At 36.5% G+C, this 15,461-nt stretch overlaps 1 protein-coding gene across 1 annotated transcript; it reads left to right on the forward strand.

Moving 5' to 3' along the window:
- The first annotated feature begins 14,716 nt into the window (after nucleotides 1–14,716).
- LOC136203592 (kunitz type trypsin inhibitor 104-like) lies at nucleotides 14,717–15,448 on the forward strand. Its single transcript, XM_065994792.1, has one exon. The coding sequence runs from the start codon at nucleotides 14,776–14,778 to the stop codon at nucleotides 15,349–15,351; it is 576 nt and encodes a 191-aa protein (XP_065850864.1). The 5' UTR covers nucleotides 14,717–14,775; the 3' UTR covers nucleotides 15,352–15,448.
- The last annotated feature ends 13 nt before the right edge of the window (nucleotides 15,449–15,461 follow it).

Raw genomic sequence — 15,461 nt, forward strand, 5'->3', positions numbered from 1 at the left:
GTAATTCACTCAGCATGCATATATCACATATTATACTTGGAATTTATTGAAGAGGATTAAACATACCAATGGCTTCTCTAAGTATGTTGAATTGCTCACGAGCCAGTGGCTTTGTGAAGATATCAGCAAGCTGCTCATCCGTTGGGACATAGGTCAGCTTGATCTCTCCCTTGAGTACATGATCTCTGATGAAGTGATGTCTTATGCTGACGTGCTTCATCCTGCTATGCTGGATTGGGTTCTTTGATAAGTCAATGGCACTTTTGTTGTCACATTTGACTTCAATTGTTTGAGTCTGAACACCATAATCTTCTAGCTGTTGCTTAATCCAGAGGACTTGAGCAACACAGCTTCCAGCAGCAATGTACTCAGCTTCAGTGGTTGACAGGGCTACTGACGCCTGCTTCTTACTGAACCAGGACACAGGACAGCTTCTAAGGAAGTGGCATCCTCCTGAGGTGCTTTTTCGTTCAATCTTGTCTCGTCCGTAGTCAGCGTCAGTGTATCCAATGAGTGTGAAATCATGAGTATTGGGATACCACAAACCTGCATTCACTGAGCCTTGCAAATATCTAAGGATTCTTTTTACAGCTATGTAATGAGATTCCTTAGGGTTAGATTGATATCTAGCACAATAACATACTGAGAACTGAATGTCCGACCTACTAGCAGTTAAGTAGAGTAGAGAACCAATCATACCTTGGTACAATTTGCTGTCTACTGACTTACCATTTTCGTCAGCGCAGAGGACAGTGTCAGTGCCCATAGGGGTAGATATTGACTTGCAATTCTCAAGTTCATACTTCTTCAATATCTCCTTAGCATACTTAGTTTGACTGATGAAGATGCCATTTTTCCCTTGTTTGATTTGAAGTCCAAGGAAGAAGTTGAGTTCTCCCATCATTAACATTTCAAACTCAGTCTGCATCTGCTTACTAAATTCCTTGCACATGGACTCATTAGTGGCACCAAAAATAATGTCATCAACATATATCTGTGCCAGTAGGGTATCTTTACCCTTCCTCTTAATGAATAAGGTTGTATCAGCTTTACCTCTGACATAATTTCTAGTCAGCATGAAACTGGTCAGCCTCTCATACCAAGCACGTGGTGCTTGCTTGAGACCATACAGAGCCTTTTTGAGCTTATAAACGTGGTTTGGGAACTTAGGATCCTCAAACCCTGGAGGCTGATTAACATAGACTTCGTCGTTTATAACTCCATTAAGGAATGCACTCTTAACATCCATTTGAAATCATTTAAAGTTCATATAACTTGCATATGCACATAAAATTCTTATAGCCTCTAGCCTTGCCACTGGGGCGAAGGTCTCACCGTAGTCAATACCTTCTTGCTGACTATAGCCCTGAGCTACAAGTCTTGCTTTGTTTCTGACTACGTTCCCTTGTTCATCCAGCTTATTGCGGAAGACCCATCTTGTTCCTATGGTCTTCTGGCTTCTTGGATTTGGCACTAAGTCCCATACTTCATGTCTTCTGAACTGATCAAGTTCTTCTTGCATTACACTCATCCAGAACTCATCGTGCTCAGCTTCAGAGAAGTTCTTTGGTTCCTGAACTAAGACGAATGCTACGTTGTTGAGGTATCTCCTGAGTTGATTTCTTGTCATCAGGGTGTTTTCAGCAGCATCAAGAATGGCACTTTCTGAGTGTCCTCTTGGTATTCTGATCTCTTTTGAAAGAGTGATGTCTTGAGCTGGTTGTGTTTCAACAATCTCTGCAGGTATAGATTGGTCAGTGAAAACAATTTGAGCTTCGCTTTTACCTTTGGTCAGCCCTTGAGGTAGTGACTCAGCGGCTGTTTCTTGGTCAGCGGGTGATGAGTATAGATCATCCTCAGTCAGCTGCTTGTCTTTTCCTGCAGGGTTAGTTTCATCGAACTCAACATGTACTGACTCTTCTAAGACCTGAGTTCGTTTATTGAAAACTCTATATGCTTTGCTGTTTGTTGAGTAGCCTAAAAAGATAGCTTCATCAGCTTTTGAATTAAACTTAGCAAGGCTGTCTTTAGTATTTAGAATGAAACATTTACAGCCGAAGGCACGAAAGTATCCAATATTGGGCTTTCGTCCTTTCCAAAGTTCGTAGGGAGTCTTCTTTAATATGGGTCTGACTAGAGCCCTATTAAGTATGTAACAAGCTGTGTTGACAGCTTCTCCCCACAAGTACTTTGGAAGTCTATGCTCACTCAGCATTGTCCTGGCTATTTTAACCAAGGTTCTGTTTTTCCTTTCAACAAACCCATTCTGTTGAGGCGTTCTAGGAGCAGAAAAATTATGGTCAATGCCGCTGGCTTCACAGAATTCAACAAACTGTTGGTTTTTGAATTCTCCACCATTATCACTTCGGATGTGAGCTAACTTAAGGTCTTTATCATTTTCAAGTTTTCTTACTAAAGTTGAAAACGTCTCAAAGGTTTCATCCTTGCTACTCAGCAAGATGATCCAAGTGTACCGAGAAAAGTCATCTACAATGACCAAGGAAAATCTTCTACCACCCAAGCTCAGTGGCTGGACTAGACCGAAGAGATCCAAGTGTAGCAACTCTAATGGACGCATAATTGACAAGCGTTGTATAATTGATCTTTTTCGAACTTAAGTTCTGGCAGTCCCTCAACTAATTCCTTTCTTGCTAATTTGGCCAGGAGGTCCATGCTTACATGACCAAGTCTCCTGTGCCATAGCCAGGAATTTTCTTCCTTTGACACTAAGCATACAGTTTTTGAAAATTTCTTTTCTAAATTCAGCATAAAGACATTATCAATACGAGGGGCAGTTAAAATCAACTCATTTGTTTTACCCTCGAATATTTTACATCCAGTGTCATCAAATATAACTTTTCTCCCATTATCACATAGCTGAGCTACGCTGAGTAAGTTATATTTGAGTCCGCTGACTAGGGAGACTGACTCAATAGTAGGATTACCACCAACGGTTCCTGACCCTACTATCTTACCCTTTTTGTTGTCTCCGAAACTTACGCTTCCACCTCGTTTACGCACAAATATGATGAACTGAGTTTCATCACCAGTCATATGCCTCGAGCATGCGTTGTTAATGTACCACATCTTTGACTTCTCAGCACACCTCATGCTTACCTGCAATATAGCTAGTTATCTTTAGGTATCCAAGTCTTTTTGGGTCCTTGTTTGTTAGGCTCAGCAGGTAAAGCATCATATTTAATCTTATGATGACACACTTGGACAGTGTGTCCATTTTTCCCACAGAAGTCACAGATGACCTTCCGTTTAGGATATCTCACTGACTGGTCAGCACCCCAGTGCTGAGCATGCCACCACACCTTTATGGTGTGTCCTTTCTTCCCACAAAAGTCACACTGGACATTCCGTTGAGGATTCCATCTCTGCTGACTAGTACTTCGGTACTGAGTGTTCAGAGGAATATTTCTTTTATTCGGAACCTTGAGTTGGTTCTGAATAGATGTGACGTCCTTTTTCAGTTTCTTGGAATCTGATTGGACCTCAGAGACAAACTTATGCATAATTTCTACGTTGCTATGCAAAGTTGAGTTGTCTTGGAGAAGATATCGAAGGTCACTCAGTTTGACCTCTTCAATCTCGTCACATCGCCTGCTGAGTGCTCTAACCTTCTTGTTACACTTTTTGACAAGTGTGTAGAGGTCACTCAGGGAATTAATCATTTCATTTCTGAGCAAGGGTAGTGATATTACCTCAGTTGTGTGTACCTCATCGTCAGATGCAATGGAGGGGTCAGCATGCTCAAAAATACAAGGCTTAGCAAGCTCATCAGCCATGAAGCAGATCTTTGCTGACTCAGTGGCATCAGCTTCTGATGATGATGACTCATCACTATCACTCCAGGTTGCCACCATTCCCTTCTTGTCGTTCTTTTTTTCCTTCCTCAAGGTAGGACAGCTTGATTTGATATGGTCAGTTTGATGACATTCAAAGCATGTGATGGGCTTTGAGCTGTCCTTCTTGTACTTGCTGTCACTGGACTCAGCTTTGTACTTGTCAAACTTCTTGTAAGGCTTCTTGGAATATTTATCATTCTTTCTGAACAGCCTTTTCATCTTTTTAGTGAACATTGCCATTTCTTCATCGTCTGTTGAGCTCCCATCAGTGGAGTCAGCTTTCATGACAAGAGACTTTTGCTTCTTGTCTTCAGACTTCTCCTTCACCTCAAAGTTCTTCATTGAGATCTCATGGGTCAGCAGCGAGCCAATGAGTTCATCATACTTGTTGGTGGTTAAGTCTTGAGCTTCCTCAACAACAGTTTTCTTGGCTTGCCAGCTTTTAGGAAGACTCCTCAGTATCTTCTTGACTTGCTCTTCCTCAGTAAAGATCTTGCCAAGTCTCTTGAGCTCGTTGATTATGTTTGTGAATCTTGAGTTCATGTCAGAGATTCCTTCATCATCATTCATTTCAAATAGCTCGTACAACCTCATGTGCTGGTTCACCTTGGACTCCTTAACTTTGTTGGTTCCTTCGTAGGTGACCTCCAGTTTCTTCCAGATCTCCTGCGCTGACTCACAACCTGAAATCTTGTTGTACTCTACAGCATCTAACGCATAATGAAGCATGTTTATAGCCGAACCATGATTTTGTAGCTTCTTGAGATCATCTTCTGTCCACTTAGTCTCAGCTTTAACAATCGTTTGGCCGTCAATAGTTTCAACATGAACAAATGGGCCTTGGACTATAGAAAAGCCATGCACTCATATTTGTTGTCTGAATGAAATTTTTCATTCTGTTCTTCCAAAAGGTATAGTTAGACCCGAAGAACAGAGGAGGCCGAGTAATGGACATTCCCTCGGGTAAAATTTGAGTTGTCTGATTTCCTGGGAGGAAACGAGTGTTGTTCTCAGCCATTGTGGGGATCAGCTCAAGATAGTTATATCTTGCTCAGTGACCTTTTAAGCTCTGATACCACTTGTTGGTCCCGTATAACGTGACAAGGTTAGTTCCAAGGGGGGATAGGAACTAATTAAAATTTTGTCTGTTAAGGCTGACTTCTTTTCTTAAAAAAAGGTTTACACAGTGGCACTAAGTAGTTTTAAGACACAAGCTTAGTCAACCGGTGACTAAGACTGTTTCTTTCTGTGAGTCAGGAGATAGCACTTTGTGTCTATTCCTAAACTCAGCTTCTTAGTGCACTCAACTCAGCGTGAGTTCGTTACTTATTCAGTTTTATAGGAAGCAATATATAAAGGAGTTTAAGGGTTAGAAATATGTTACTTAGAAGACATATCCTGGTTCGGCCTCTCCGCCTACGTCCAGTCCCCGAAACGTGTTCCGAGCTTTTTGAATTCTCTACTGGGCTCCTTAAAGGTAGAGCACGAAACCTTTTACAATAAAAGCTGAGTACAAGAGTACCTTCCTCTATACCTCTACTCACTCCTATAACTACCGCTGAGTACTATAACCGAGTACTCAGCTTCTCCTTTCTATTCTTCTAGAAATGATAAAGTGTGTGTCCTAAACAACAATTGCTAAGACACTTTAGATGAATGAAATCACTCTAGACTTTTACACAATGATTGGAAATTGGTGTAAGATTTTGCTTTGCTTTTCTCACAGAACTTCAAGTATGAATTTGGTCAGCGTTTCGACTAATTGAAGATCTGCATCGAATGAAGCAATTGAGAGGCCTTTATATAGTGACACTTCAAGCACCGGTAATTTCGAATTTCGAAATAACCGTTGAAGGCTAACGGCTTCCTGTCGTTGTCACTCAAGACGTGCTCAGTGTCGTTGGCCAATGAGATTCTTGCATCTTCTGTCTATGGCAGTGCTCAGCAGCTTTTCGTCAGATAAACAGAATGTTTCGACATTTATGGCAAAGTCTTCCAGACAGCTTCCTGCGCCTTCTGAACTTTACTCAAAGTAGAAATACTTTGTCTATAAGTTTGTTCTGTTATGCCGCTGACCTGACTGCATTGTCGCTTAACTCAGCAGCTTCCTCTTGAAGCTTTTGTTAGAAGGCTTCTCGATCCTCCTTCATGCTGAGTCGCCATTTCACTTGATACGACTGCGTTTTATCTTCTTGGGCCGTGAGGTCTTGATCTTTTGACTTGGACTTGACTTACACTTATGGGCCTTTAGGCTTTTTATCTTTATGTCTTATAAATCAATAAACTCAACATTGAACAAACACATTAGTGTGAATAAATCAAAGCATTTAAATTTAATGTGTTAGAATATTTTTTATCATTTACTTAAATAATTTTGTCAAATCAAAATCATGTGGAAAGGTATTTCAACAAGGCCTTCCCAAACCCGTTTTCGATCCGATTTTTTTTCGGGACTGTTTTAGAATTTTTTTATTTTATGGTATATTTTTGATAATTTTTCTATATCCATAATATTTATTTTTAATTATTTGTTATAAAATCATTTATAAATTATAGAAAATATTTTTTATATTTCTAAAAAATTGCAGAAATATTTATAAAAAATACTACAAGTTAGAAATAATTTTTGGAAGCACTTTTGGTTCAATCAAAATTCGTTTTGGATTGAAAAGGATGTTTTTGTATATGTACCTTAAACGGTTTTATTGTTTTCATTACTTTTTAACGGTTTCCACCAAAACAACACCAATGGTTCCTCGGACTCCTGCTCAATTCGCTAAGTTGTGTAGATTGCAAAAGGAAATAAGGAAATCCAAAATGACACGCTACGTCTGGTGGGGGCGATGTCTATGCAATTGTGTGTCATGTGGCAAGATGTAGAACTTGATAAAAGTGTATTTTTTGCTGGTGGTCTAGGACAAACTCAGATGCCCATACTTCTTTTCAAAGTGTTGAAGGTATCATTTACAACTCCACGACTTAGACATGCCTCAAGTTGGATTAAAGTCGGGATGAATTACCATAAGTCGGTAATTATCCTGATGAATTGGTTAGACATTATGCTTGTCATAACCATTGCCAGACATTCTAGTATAGAGCTGAGATCAGATAAACTCCTTTATGCGCCTTGGTGCATGAGGAAGTTTAGTAGGATATCATCGAATTTGCATTTTGAAGTGATTAAAACGGTCCCGGTCAAAATCTGTTATGCTTATAATTCGGACGATGAGTTATTTTTTTTAGAGTAAAAAACTTCTTGTTAATTTTTGTTATTTTAAAAAAAACCTTTTGGTTAGTTTATTGTCAATTATGGTTGAATGTTTTTTTTTGTTTTGCTTATGGAAAGTAATTTTATGTTGATTATTATTTGTTAGCATTTATTAAGGTTTATTATTTTTAGTAATTTATTTTGTGAGCTAAATTGTTGTTTTATCTTAATAGTTATTTATGAATAGAGCCTTATTAAGATTGAATAATAAACTCAAAGTCAATATTTTCCATTAATAACCATATTGTAACAAGTTACAAAACTTTAGTTATATATATGATAATTAAGATTCTCTATGCATAAATATTTAGTTAATTAGGTCCAATACTAGAGTCTAAAGGGTAATCTGGGCCATCTCCTTTTGGTCTTAAGTTCGAATCGATATCTAGTGTGACAACTTCATTAGGTAGATATAGGTTGCTAGAGATTCATTGCGTGCATTGAAACCTTTACTCCTTACAAAGTCGTACAATTCCATTTTAGATCAAGTTTAACAATGGAAAAAGCTAGAAAATCGATTGTAATTGGACTGAACAAATACCTGAAATTAAATGGGGACAACTATGAAATATGGAGTATAAAAATAAAATATGTGTTGGAAGAACAAGAGATACTTAAAGTTCTGGATATAGTTCTAATTGAACCTGAAAGGGATACTACTCCTCAACATATGAGGGATAGAGATGCTTACTTGCATGGAAAAAAAGGATTCCACAGCCCGCATCATCCTCCTGAATACTGTACATGATTACTTCACTAAAAAAATTATGTAAGTATGAGACTGTAAGGGATGTATGGGCGATCCTAAAGAAGAAGTTTAGAGGTGTGTCTCTAACTTATAAGAATAAGGTTGATCATACTATGAGAAAACATCTAAGAGAGATGACAAACATGATCAGTGTGTCTAGTGAAACATGTCATCTATTGACCGAGGAGTAGAAGATTTAGGCTATTATATGCTCTTTGCCAAATAGTTGGGAGCATATGAAGATTCACCTAACCCACATCGAAGGTCTTAGAACCTTTGATGTTGTAGTGCGCCACCTAGAACTTAAGAAGAACCATCTTACATCGATTAATATCAATGAATAGACTCATTATGTGGTTTCACATTCAAGTGGGAGATGTCTTAATGTTCAAGGTAGAAAGCATAAGCGTTTCAGTGGCTAAGGCAAAGAGCAAACTAACGAGCCTAACAGAGCATAAGGGAACAAAGAAAAGAGGCCAAAGAATAGAAAGAAGGTAAACATCTCACATGTGGAATGTTTCAACCTCCAAATTAAAGGTACTATACAAAAGACTGCACTACCCCTATGGTGCAATGGACCACGTGATGAAGGATAAAGATGCCCTTGTTGAGTTCTGACGAGTTTCTTTCGGAACAAGGTGGATCTATATAGGAGACAACTCAAGGGTTGAATTCCAAGGGATTGGCACATGCATATTAAATCTACAAGGCGGTCAAACTCTACCCCTACATGACATCCTCTTTGCTCCTAAGATTCGGTGGAATCTTATTTTTGTAACTTCGTTATTGAGGATAGGCTTCACTTTCCATTCTAGTTATAACATTTTATAATTGTGTTTGAATAATCAATCTCAGGGTTTAAGATACATTTTAAATGGTTAAACAATTTTGGGTGTTATTTTGGATAATTCCAATGAATGTTTTTCCCTTAATTCTTCTTCCTCTTTTATGAATGATAAGGATATTAGTTTATAACATGGTAGATTTAACCACATTGGCCAAGACTGAATGAGTTAGTTATCCAAAGAGGGTTTACTATGTAGTTTACGTAAGGTTGAATTACCACCTTGTGAATAATGTCTTAAGGGAAAAATGCATAAAAAAAAACCCATTTGGAACATGTACAAGAGCATAATTTCCCTTTTAATTAATTCATTCAGACATATGTGTCCCAATGAATGCGAACAGTGCCTACTAATTCAACACTTTCATAGATTATTATACCATGTATGGTCATGTCTATTTAATGTCTCACAAGTCTGAAGCTTTAAGCTGTTTCAGAAAGTTTATAAACCTTGATGAGAACCAGTTAGATAGAAAGCTAAAAGCTTTAAGAACCAACTGTGGTCGGGAGTACCTCTCAGATAAGGTTAAAGCTTTATATGATGAAAAGAGAATAGAACACTAGTTATCTATTCCATACACACTGCAACAAAATGGTGTTGCCAAGAGAAGAAATAAAACTCTTCTCGATATGGTTAGGTCTATGATGGCTAAAGAAAATCTACCAATCTCATATTGGGGAAATGCCTTGCTAACAGCTACATATGTCCAATGCTCTCTAAATCTGTTACCTCAACTCCATACAATTTATGAACGGGTCATAAACCTGATTTAAACCTGCTTAAACCATAGGGTTGCACCGCTTTCATCCACTATACCTTAAACAGGTTTGGTAAACTTGGCCAAAGAGCTAAGAAATGTATCTTCATAAGGTACCCAGACATATCAGAATTATATGTTCTAGTGGGGGAAAACACTGAAGGCCATGTGATGGAAATAGATTCATGAGACGTTGTCCTTTTAGAGAACGAGTTTCCAAAACTACGGCAAGTGGACCATGATCTGACTTTATATGAGGAACTTGATTCAAACAAACCTCTCCATTCGAGTGGGAGGAATTTTAAGGAAATACTTGACCCAATGGTTCAAGACCATGATCAAGTATAAGAACTTGATCGTGAATATCAAAATATTTCGAGTAAGATAGATCCTAATTTAAGTGGGAGCATGCTTCCTGACTCAGATGAGAATACAGAATGAAGTGTATGAGAAAGGGTTTCAGGTTACGATGAATATTTGAGATATATTTATCACGACTCAGAACTGCATCGCACTAAAAGGAAAAAAGTCAAACACCAATGATTCAGTATCGAAGGTATGACTCTTTTAGTAATTCCAAACGATGACATATAGCCTAGAAGTGTCAAAAAGGCTCTCTCTTGTCCAGAAAAATACAAATGGACTACAATAATGCACGAGGAAATGGACTCTATGAGATCCAACCAAGTTTGGGAACTGGTTGATCTACCAGAGGGAAGAAAAGATATTGGGAGCAAGTGGGTTCTCAAAGGTTGATAATAGTATCAAAAAATACAAAGCTCGCTTTGTCGCTAAATGTTATACACAACATGAAGGGATAGACTTTGAGGAGATCTTTTCACCTGTTGTAAGGTTTACATTTATCAAGTTAATCATAGCTATAGTAGCAAGTTTAGACCTAGAGCTACATCAGATGGATGTGAAGACTACTTTTCTCAATGGAGAATTGCATGAAGAAATATACATGGAACAACCTGTGGGTTTCATCATACCAGGCTATTAACAAAAGGTTTGCAAGTTGAATAAATCAATTTATGGCCTTAAACATTCTTCTAGACAATGGTATATTCGGTAGCACTTTATCAGAGACTAATTGAATGCAAATAAGCTAATATGAAGTATGGGTCCATTCATGACATGGTTGTGGATCCCCTTACCAAACCTGTCAAGAGAGATGTTTATACGAAACATATTAAATTCCAAGGATTGCGTAGGATCTAGGCATACTTCTGTTTTTCATATATTTTTATGAACATGATTTATTAACAAATGTTTCATAAAAAAATTCAAATACACGAGTGCGAATATTTTTTTTTGTTAATATTTGTTATTAAATGTTACAATGCATGTCAGACAAAAAGTAGCTCACTCACACAAATGTTCTCTCTTGTTTTGTCACATGGTGACAAATAGAAGGATGGGGTTATTTTGAACAATTTGAGAGAATGTTAATAATAGAAGACACCTTACAGGAGATATGAAAGAAGTTTCATCATGCTTCAAGATGATGGCATACACTACAAGTGTATGAAACAAATTAAGTATAATCTAAAAGGTAAGCTTGAGACAACTAAAAGTCTTCTGCCTAAATAGCTGGAAGTAATCATTAAAAGTAGTGAACTAAAGTTAGATGTTTTGCCACATTAGAACCTATGCTTCCATATGGTGTTAAGATGAGAGACATGCTCCTCTTTCGAAGAATGAATAGAACACCATAACACATGTTTCATACCATGTGTGCTTTAGCAACCACAAGATGAAAAAAGGTCGATGTCGCATTTTCCTAGTGTGAGACTTACATCGTGAAATCATGATTTCTTAAAATTTATTATCCTTAAGACCTTTAACTTATTCTAGAAGTATATTCTAATGTGGCTACCTTGGAAGGGTCGTCTTTAGGTTGATGTGATAATTTCAACCAACAATCGACTGGATAAGCGAGTTGGAGTATGATGGAAGGAATACTGTAAGAGGAAAATATATCCATTTAGTTCACATCTTGAGATTTTCTATATTTCACTGTCCTATGTGCATATTTGTGAAAAATAGAAAAACTATTATTACAGTAGATGTGATGTGGAATCTATGATAAAGTATACACTAGTGACGATCCATGTTTAAATATAAATATTATATATCTCCAACAAGTATATAGTTCCAAATTTGATACATGCACATCAAATAGCTATATGTTTCAACAAGTATATAGCACTAGAGCTCTCGATAGTATGCAGGTCGCACGAACTATTTGCAACATTATGGATGAGACTGAGATGATGATTAGAATATTTTCCATTACGTGTGAGTGGAAGATGTTAGGAATATTCGGTTTGTGGACCGAATAACTATATGTCCGTAAGTGAAAAGGACTAAGCTCATCCAAATGATGGAGGATTAAGGTTAGGATTTTATAAGTTAAATCTAGGCTATAAATAAATAGTCACCTAACCCTAATCAAGGCTAATGAAGTTGATCAATAGCAGAATACCCAATTCTCCTCGGCGGCACACTCCTGCGCCACTCTCTCTCTCTCTCTCACTCTCACAGAAGTCCGCTTTAGTTCATGGATCCACCGTTTTCACCTCGAGACTAATTTCTACATGGGTGTTTGTGACCGGTGATATGAGATTGTGGTAGATATGACTCTTCCGCTGCTAATCAACTCAATGGAATCTGCTCTACAAGAGGTAAGACTTAAACTCGTATTTGTATTAGGATTATTTAATGGATAATCTCTTCATGTTTAAACCATGCTCAATTTGAGGGAGGGTGATAAAATTACATAATTGTATTGTATAGGAAATTGCATTTAAAATTTAGGGAAAAGTATAAAATTGCATGTGGTTTGCCCAATTTGCAAACAGAGTCTATGGTTTTAAAGTTTGTAAATATAAAGGTATGTGGTATGTTTTATTTATAAAATAAAGTATTTAAAATTACACTTTTAACTTTTAAGTTCTGATCACAATCATTGAATTTTTATCTTAAAAAAATGTATTCTAACATATCGACAAAACACAGTCTTTTCCAAAACACAACTTCCTAAATTAAAACCATAAATCAGATGGTGAACAATTTATGTTTTTTTTTTACTAATTTGACCGTTTATAAACTAAATTGATATTTAAGTTCAGTTTACACAGCTGCAATTCGATTTTTGAGTCTCTGTTTTGTCAATATGTAAATGTAATTTTTTTTAATCATGATTATTATCAAAACTTAGGACCGTAATTTCGAATACTTTACTTTTGTAAAAAAATATACCAGATACATCTATTTGCAAACTTTTAAACCACTGATCTCTATTTACAAATAGGATAAACCACGTGCAATTTTTTTATACTTCATCCTAAAATTTAATGGAAACCGTAATCTTGTTATATATATACACATTGATAATAGAATAAGTTGGCACATATTCTTTATACACTCAAGAAACCAAAAATAGCCAGTTTAATTGATTTGTGAGCATGAAAGAGCTAATCTCTCATATCTCTTTCTCTTTTATCCAAAGGATGGCCTTGCTACCTTTCTTTTCTTTTATTGTTTCTTCTTATTATTTTATCAAATACTTATTTTTATTATTATTAGATTCGATTAAACTGTTAAAAGTTGTTCATCTATAAAATAAATAGGTAATCTCTGTTGCTTATACCAAGACTTGAATTCGAGAATTCTAGTTTAAATAACTTGAAGACTTTAATATCTTAATTGGTTGAATGATTTGTCTTTTGACTCTTTTCTTAAGGGGAAATATATTAACTTAAATAAATAAAAGAACATCGATAAGAAACGGTGGTGGACATGCACACTTACCCTGATCAGATCTAGAACTAACAAATGCACTGCTAATTTCATTGATCGATTAACAAAAAAGATCGAAACAAAATTCAAATCTCGTAGAAAAAAACATCAGACAAACCTTTCTTATTTGTCTTCAAACTTAAGCACATGTTTAATATAACAATTATTTTGAAGAAATAAATAAAAAAAGTAAACAAAAACAAAAATGCCTAAGCTTTCTTACTTTATAGGGTTATGATAATGATATTAAAAATGTCAATTAAAGTGTTTTAGGCCGTACCTTACCTTATCCATATTTGAGAAAATACTTTTAAAAAATACATTGTTTGATTAGAAATAATGATGTAAATTAAGGGTTAGTCAAATGATTTGGTAGTCAATAAAATTGAAACTATCTATTTAATAGTTGAAATGGAGAAGTAAAGTTAGAGATGTAAATTCCATCAAAAGAAAAAAAAAAGTTAGAGATGTAAAAGGGGCGGGGAATGTATTTTCCATCCATGTTCGTCGACTAGTCTCTATCTCCGTTCCCGTGAGCCAAACGTGGACAAACTTATCCTCATCCTTTTCCCTACAGGGATCTCCGTTCCATATTTACATATGTTCCAAAAATGTTATCTTCATTCCCCATTCCCTGTTCTCCACAAAGAGTCATCGTTTATGTTTAAAAACCAATAGCTAATAATAACAAGTATTAACAATCATTTTCAAATTTTTCAAATCACAAAAAACTAAAAATTGAAAATAATCAATCACCTAATTAAACGTACTTAAATCATCCAAAAAAATCAATTATCACAGAGAATAATCGGGATTCCCTATTGGGTATTAATGGGGCAGAGACGGGGATCCCTGCGTTCCCCATCCCCATATCAAATGATAAAATTACCCCATCCCCATTCAACGGGGATCATTATCGAGAATTCCCCATTCCTATTGGGGCGGTCACCGATAGGGACGGAAATCCTTACCCCATTTAAATCCCTAAGTAAAGTCTTGTACATATACACAAAAGTCAAATTTTGCTCAATATTATTCTTTTTGGTTTTTTCAAAACCCAAATTTTGCTCCTTACATTAAAATCAAATTTTCTTTTATAGTATAAAGTGAGAGCAATTTTATTCCAATATTATAAATTATAGCTCAATTTTACTCTAATAATGAAAACTTTTAACTTATAATTTTACCTTTTTCTACATGCATTTACCACTGGAATTAAAAAAAACATATATACTGAAATTTCTAAAAATATAATAAAATTCTGGTAGAGTTTTAGTTATGGGAAATATTGGCCCTCTTTGTAGAATAAAAATAGAATTATCCCTATAATTAATTAAAGTCAACTTAGTTATCCATCTTTATGAAAACTGTTGTACATATACGACCATCGAAAAAAGATAGGAACTCAATTAAGTAAAGTTGTCGTGTCGTGGCTCCATTTGCCGTTCCGTATAAAAAGCTTCACATACATCAAGTAATTCATCATTTTAAGTTTAAGCATGTTGAGAAACTTGAGCATTGCAATTCTGGCCATGGTTATTGGCAGCATGGCACAGAGCCCAGTAGTGGTAGACGTAGATGGGCAGCCTCTCACAGGCGGCGTAGAATACTACGTTCTACCAGCTGCAACCGATATAGCAGGCGGGTTAACCCTGGTGAACCCAAATGGTTCATGCCCACTTTACGTTGGTCAAGCACCCCTATCAACCACCGTATCACAAGGGATTCCGGTGATATTCACTCCAGCTTCGGGCGGAGAGAGTGTTATACGGGAGGGAACTGATTTAAGCGTAGTATTTTCAGGTGCATCGATCTGTGTACAGTCTACAAGGTGGAGAATAGGAGAGGAGGATGAAGAGAGTTCAAGGAGATTAATAGTGACTGGAGAAGGAGGACAGAACTTGTTCAGGATTGACAACAATGGAGGACTTTATAATTTGGGTTGGTGTCCTTCTTGTAATCAGCCTAACTGTGGAAGGCCCAGATGTGGTGCTGCCGGTATTTTGATCAGGAATGCCACTAGATTCTTGGCTTTAGATGCTGCTGCTTTCCCTTTCCGATTTAGGAGGGCTTAATTAATTCTCTATATCATACATATATGTATTACTAAATAAAATTTGATACTTCTCTTCTGTTGCTCAATAAAAATATAGTTATGCATTCTATTTTCAACTTTATCACTTTT

This window comes from Euphorbia lathyris, chromosome 1, assembly GCF_963576675.1.
Source record: "Euphorbia lathyris chromosome 1, ddEupLath1.1, whole genome shotgun sequence".
NCBI lineage: Eukaryota > Viridiplantae > Streptophyta > Magnoliopsida > Malpighiales > Euphorbiaceae > Euphorbia > Euphorbia lathyris.

Excerpts from the sequence above, each read along its gene's own strand:
- LOC136203592 (XM_065994792.1), top strand. The coding sequence starts at position 14,776 with ATGTTGAGAAACTTGAGCATTGCAATTCTGGCCATGGTTATTGGCAGC.